Here is a 6,000-nt window from a genome sequence, read left to right as displayed (position 1 = left end):
AGCACAAAAATCAAGGCTGGCAATTTAAGGCAAGAACGGCATGGTTCAACATGCCAATGTTGAAAGTGAGGGCCCTGTCTGCCCTCTCAAGGTCTATAAAAGATAATATCGCAAGGAGGTTTGGTGTGCTGGTCAATAATTACCCCTCAACAACACATGTATATGGTCATTGAAAGTTGCCATAGTTCGATAGGACCATCAGCACTCCCCTTTTGAGGAATTGAACCCACGCTGTTGCACTCATGCTGAATCCCAAACCAGCCACCCAGCCAACTAAGCTAACCGTCCTCCCTCTGGCCATTTGCACATTGCTGTTTGTGGGCACTTTGCTGCGTTTGCAAATTAGCCTTTGCAAATACCCCTTATCCTAAAATTTTGACCTCTCATTCTATATTGCCCCTCAAGAGGCTCTACGTCTCCTTTGTCAATACCATTGATCATCTTTAGCATCCCTCTTAGAATCTCTGCAGCTTAGAAGGAGGCCATTTGGCCCATTGACTCTCTGAAAGAGCAGCCCCCCAGGCCAACTCCCCTGCCCTATCACCGGCATCCCCTAACCCCCAACCTTTGGATGCTAAGGGGCACTTTATAGAATCATAAAATTTACAGTACAGGAGGCCATTCAGCCCATCGAGTGTACCGGAAATTGGAAAGAGCACTCTATTTAAGCACACATCCCACCCTACCCCAATAAACCCCCTATCCTTTTTGGACAGTCAGGGGCAATTTAGCATAGTCAATCCACCTAACCTGCACATCTTTGGACTGTAGGAGGAAACCGGAAGATCCGGAGGAAACCCACGCTGATACGGGGAGAAAGTGCAAACTGCACAGTCACCCAAGGCCGGAATTGAACCTGGCTCCCTGGAGCTGTGAGGCAGCAATGCTAACCCACTGTGCCACCGTGCTGCCTGGGTCCCTGGCCCTGAGACACCGTGCCACCTTGGCTACCTTATCCCTCTGACCCACCTTATGTTTAACCTTCACCCTGCCCAATCCACCCCCCCCCCCCCCCCCACCACCCCTACCCCTGGCAAGGGGCACCCACAGCTCCCAGAGGAGGCGGGGTCAGCCCTTGACCATCCTTTGTGACGTTAGAAGGGGGCGGGGTCCCCGGGTGGGGGTGCGCCGGGAACCGGGGTCGCTGATTGGCCCAGAGAGTTTCGCCCGAGTTCCACACACAAAAAAGTTTGGGCTGTTTGGCAGGAAGTTTTTGCGGGAAGCGGCGGCGGAGTGGCAGGTCCTCACTGCCCTGTGTGCGTGCGTGTGTGCCCGTTCCCCACCCCCACCACAGGGATGGTGGACACCGTGTACCGGACCCGCTCGCTCGGGGTGGCGGCTGTCGGCTTGCCTGACCAGTACGCGGACGGCAAGGCAGCCAAGGTCTGGCAGCTCTACATTGGGGACACCAGGAGCCGGACAGAGGAGTACAGGAGCGCCGTGGTGCAGCTGCTGCGCCAGCACAAGTGCCAGCAGATCCTGGACGTGGCGTGTGGCACCGGGTAGGGCAATTGCACCAAACGCACCTTTCAAGCTCAGTTGCTCTCTCCCTCCGCAGCATTGAGCAGAAAACCCTCCCAGCGCCTTTGCTGCTCTTGAAAGATCAGCGCGTGAGCTGTAAACACAGCGCCAAGTGTCAGCTTACAGTCGGGAGTGGGAAATTGGCACGAAAGATCCAACGTGGATCAAACGCTGGATAACCTGAGCAGGTCTGGCAGCGTCTGTGGGGAGTTTCGATTCGGTGTGACCCCTCCACTGCTCAACCCCACAGCTTGCCGGGGAAAGGTTCCACTGCTTTGGCATTGCTTTGCACCGCAGCCTTGATGGTGATAACGTTTTTCTTTAAAAAATCGAGTGTGGTTAATTAAACCAGGCACAAGTGCATCCATCACCATATGGAATCAGCAAGCTAAAGGCAGCGGTTTAGCAACCTGACTCTGTGTGTCTGCCCCGGTCCCAACCCGTGTCCAGGGGAAATAAAGGTCCGTTTACTCATCACTGACGATTGAAAATCACCAGTACGGCCACGGTCGCACAGTGGCTAGCACCATGACTTCACAGCTCCAGGGTCCCACGTTCGATTCTCGACTTGGGTCACTGTGCGGAGTCTGCACGTTCTCCCTGTGTCTGTGTGGGTTTTCTCCGGGCGCTCCAGTTTCCTCCCACAAATCCCGAAAGACGTGCTGTTAGGTAATTTGGACAGTCCGCAATTCTCCCTCTGTGTACCCGAACAGGCACCAGAATGTGGCGACTAGGGGCTTTTCACAGCAACTTCATTGCAGTGTTAATGTAAGCCTACTTGTGACAATAAAGATTATTATTTATTATAAATTAAAATGTATCTTAAAGGAGCCTTTTTCATAGAAGCACGGAATTTGTTACAGGCCCATCATGTCTGCACCGGCTCTCCAAAGGAGCAATGGTGCCATTCCCTTGTCTTTTCCCAGTAGCCCTCTACATTGTTTCTGTGCAAGTAATCATCAAATGTCCTCCTGAACACCTCAATTGAATCTGCAGCCACCTAATTTCTTGGCAGTGCATTCCGGACGGGAACCACTTGCTGTGTGGAAATGTTTTTCCTCACGTCACATTTGCAAATCTATTTAAATCTATGCCTTCTCGGTTTTGATCCTTTCGCCAGCAGGGAGTTTCTCCCTATCTACTCTGGCCAGCCCCCTCATGATTTTGAACATCTCCATCAAATCTCCTCTCAGCCTTCTTCTCTCCAAGGAGAACAGTCACAACCCCTCCAATCTATCCTCGCCATTGACGTTTCTCATCCCTACAACCATTCTTGTAAACCTCGACTGCACTCTCACCAACGTGCTCACAATGTGGGTGACAAGGCGGTTCGCACTGCTATCTCACAGCTCCAGGGTCCCGGTTTCAATTCCGGCCTTGGTGACTGTGTGCGTGGATTCTGCACATTCTCCCCGTGTCTGCGTGGGTTACCTCTGGGTGCCTTGTTTTCCTTCCACAGTCCAAAGATGTGCAGGTTAGGTGGAGTGGCCATGCTAAATTGCGTCTTAGCATACAAAGGTTAGGTGGGGGGGGGGTCACTGGGATAGGGTGGAGACGTGGGCTTGAGTAGGATGCTCTTTCCAAGGGCCTGTGCACACTCAATGGGCCGAATGGCCTCCTTCTGTACTGTAAATTCTATGATTCTGCCCTTCATATAGTGTGGCACCCAGAACTGTACATAGTATTCCAGCTGAGGTCTGACTCGTGTTGTATAGGTCTTGTGTTCCTCTTGTTACAAAGCAGCGTTCCCATTCCCAGCTAGTTTTCAGCATGGCAAAAGCTAGCAACTGTTACTTGTGGAATGGATGCCATGGTTTGTTTTGATGGCTGGGATCGTCACTCGATACAGCTGTGATAAAGTTGTCATTAAAAGTGCATTTCAGCCTGCATTTCATTTGAGCACAGCTACACGATGTTGGCATTGGTGGATGGGGGCATCTAGTTAGTTCTTTTTGAAGGGCTGGCACAGGCATGGTGGGCTGAAGGGCCTCCAGCTGTGCTGTACGATCACCGAGTGATCTTCAAGACAGTGTGAGTGCTGAATGAGAAGGTAGTAATTCTGTTGCGGTCTTTGAGGTGGCTGCTCCCCCCTCAACTGCTAAGACAAGCAAAATACTGCAGATGCTGGAAACCTGAAATAAAAACAGGAAAGTGCTGCAGAAGAACTCAGCAGGTCCAGCAACATCAGTGGGGAAATGGTTCCCAGAGTTTTACACCACAAAAAGGCCTTTCAGTCCACCGTGTCAAGCACAAGGGAGGGATTCTCCGTCCCGCCAGCCCCGTTTTCCGGCACGGCGTGCCCCCGCCGGCACCGGAATCCTCCATTCTGGCAGCCGGCCAAAGGGGTTTCCCATTACGGCCATCCCACTGTCAGGAAACCCGCGGGCGTGGGTGCGCTGCCGGGGAAGTGGAGGATCCCGCCGACGGAGAATCCCGCAGGCTATCCTGGTTTTCCAGCACTTGATCCCTACCTAGCCTTGTGGCGTTACAAATACTCGAAAGAAAGAAACAAGAGTCCATATTTCTCATCCAATGTGCCTCTCTCCACAGATGCTGCCAGACTCACTGTGTTTTTCCCCAGCACTTCCGGTTTTCAGCACTGTCAGCAGCTTATTCAGCTTTTGAAATGCTGGGGAACAGGGTTGTGAGCAGTTGATGAACGCATGAGCAATTTCAGAGATTTAGGATGACAAGGCCAATGCTCATCTGCTCCCTTAAATGCAAAATCATTTTTTTCATATGCAAATCCTCATCTTGCCAGAGTTGTGGATGTAACACTCAGCTATGAGGGACCTGGCCAAGAACACAACCATTCACAGTGAGCACTGTTAGCCCTACCATTATTAATAAATAATAATAATCTTTATTAGTGTCACAAGTAGACTTACATTAACACTGGGGCTGGTTTAGCTCACTCAGCTAAATTGCTGACTTACCAAGCAGGCCATCAGCACGGTTTGATTCCCATACCAGCCTCCCCGGACAGGCGCCGGAATGTGGCGACTAGGGGCTTTTCACAGTAACTTCATTTGAAGCCTACTCGTGACAGTAAGCGGTTTTCATTCATTTTTCATTTCATTTCATTTCACACTGCAATGAAGTTACTGTGAAAAACCTCTAGTCGCCACATTCCGGCACCTGTTCGGGTAGAGGGAGAATTCAGCTCCGGGTGCCGATCTGGATGAATCTGGAGTGCACTCGGGTAGTCGAAGCAGAACATTGCATTGAAATGCACTTAAAGAGATGGGAACTGTTAAAGGGACGAAAACAAAAAGTGCTGGACCGACACAGCAGGTCTGACAGCATCTGCAGAGAGAGCAGGAGCTAACGTTTCGAGTCTGGGTGACTCTTTGTCAAAGTTAGGGAGGGCGGGAAATAGGATCAGATTTATGTTGTTGTGGGAGAGGACGGTGTGAAGCAGCATAGCTATCTAAGGGGCCAGCAATAGGCGGATAAAGCCGTCATGGACAGAAAGACAATGGGAAGGTGGTAATCATGACTACGAAGGGCACTGATAGTGGCACATAAAGAGATCAGAATGTGTTAATGGTAGAACAAAGGTAATCCTTGTGTCAAAGGGCAACTGGGAAGAGGGAACAGATGGCCCATGGGGGAGGGGATCAATGCTGTGGACAAAAACAGACCAATGGAGGAAATGAAAATAAATTTTCATTTGGAGGAAATAACAATGGGGTGAAGGTGGAGGAAGGAGTTCACAGCCTGAGGTTGTTGAAGATAATTGTCCTTGTGGATTCGTTGGACTATAATTTGCTGTCAGAATACATAGTGGTTAGCACTGTTGCTTCATTGCGGCAGGGACACGGGCTTGATTCCCATTTGGGTCACTGTCTGTGCGGAGTCTGCATGTTCTCCCTGTGTCTGCGAGGGTTTCCTCCGGGTGCTCCGGTTTACTCCCACAATTCCGAAAGACGTGGTTGTTGGGTGAATTGGACAGTCTGAATTCTCCCTCTGTGTACCCGAACAGGCGCGGGAATGTGGCGACTAAAGGCTTCTTGTGACATTAATAAAGATTATTATTATTTATTAATAATGGCAGGGCTAACAGTGCTCACTGTAAAGGGTGTAGTGGTTGCTGGTGAGGTGCTTGAATGTGCATCTACAAAAGTTGTTCCCTGTGTTACGCTGCTCCCCTGTTAGCTCCACTGAACCCGCATCTCATCCTTAATCTCTCTTTATTTTGGCACTTGCCCATTAATCGGCCACTGAACTCACCAGATCAAGGTAACCCATGTTATTCCATGTATAAATACTCTTCAAACAACCTGAAATGTTTTTTTCCAAGAGTGAGCCATGTTGCCGAACGTGAAAAATGGTCTTCATATCAGTCAACCGCACTGGCACCAAAGATTACAAGTGTGGAAGCACATTCTGTCAGGTCTTGAACTTTTCGTGGAGATATTTTTTAAAAAGCCAGCATTTTCAAATGTAATTTTATTCCATGCGTCTCCTCTCTTCTCT

General features: G+C 50.1%; 1 protein-coding gene across 1 annotated transcript in view; it reads left to right on the top strand.

The window, feature by feature from the left end:
• The first annotated feature begins 1,191 nt into the window (after window positions 1-1,191).
• Window positions 1,192-6,000, top strand: part of gnmt (glycine N-methyltransferase) — a 70,877-nt gene continuing 66,068 nt past the window's right edge. The window contains exon 1 of the mRNA XM_038799034.1: window positions 1,192-1,502. Coding sequence (XP_038654962.1) covers window positions 1,297-1,502 — 206 coding nt within the window. The 5' untranslated portion in view covers window positions 1,192-1,296. The remainder of the gene's footprint in view (window positions 1,503-6,000) is intronic.

Source organism: Scyliorhinus canicula, chromosome 6 (genome assembly GCF_902713615.1).
Source record: "Scyliorhinus canicula chromosome 6, sScyCan1.1, whole genome shotgun sequence".
Taxonomy (NCBI): domain Eukaryota; kingdom Metazoa; phylum Chordata; class Chondrichthyes; order Carcharhiniformes; family Scyliorhinidae; genus Scyliorhinus; species Scyliorhinus canicula.
This window is presented reverse-complemented; position numbering and strand designations above follow the sequence as displayed.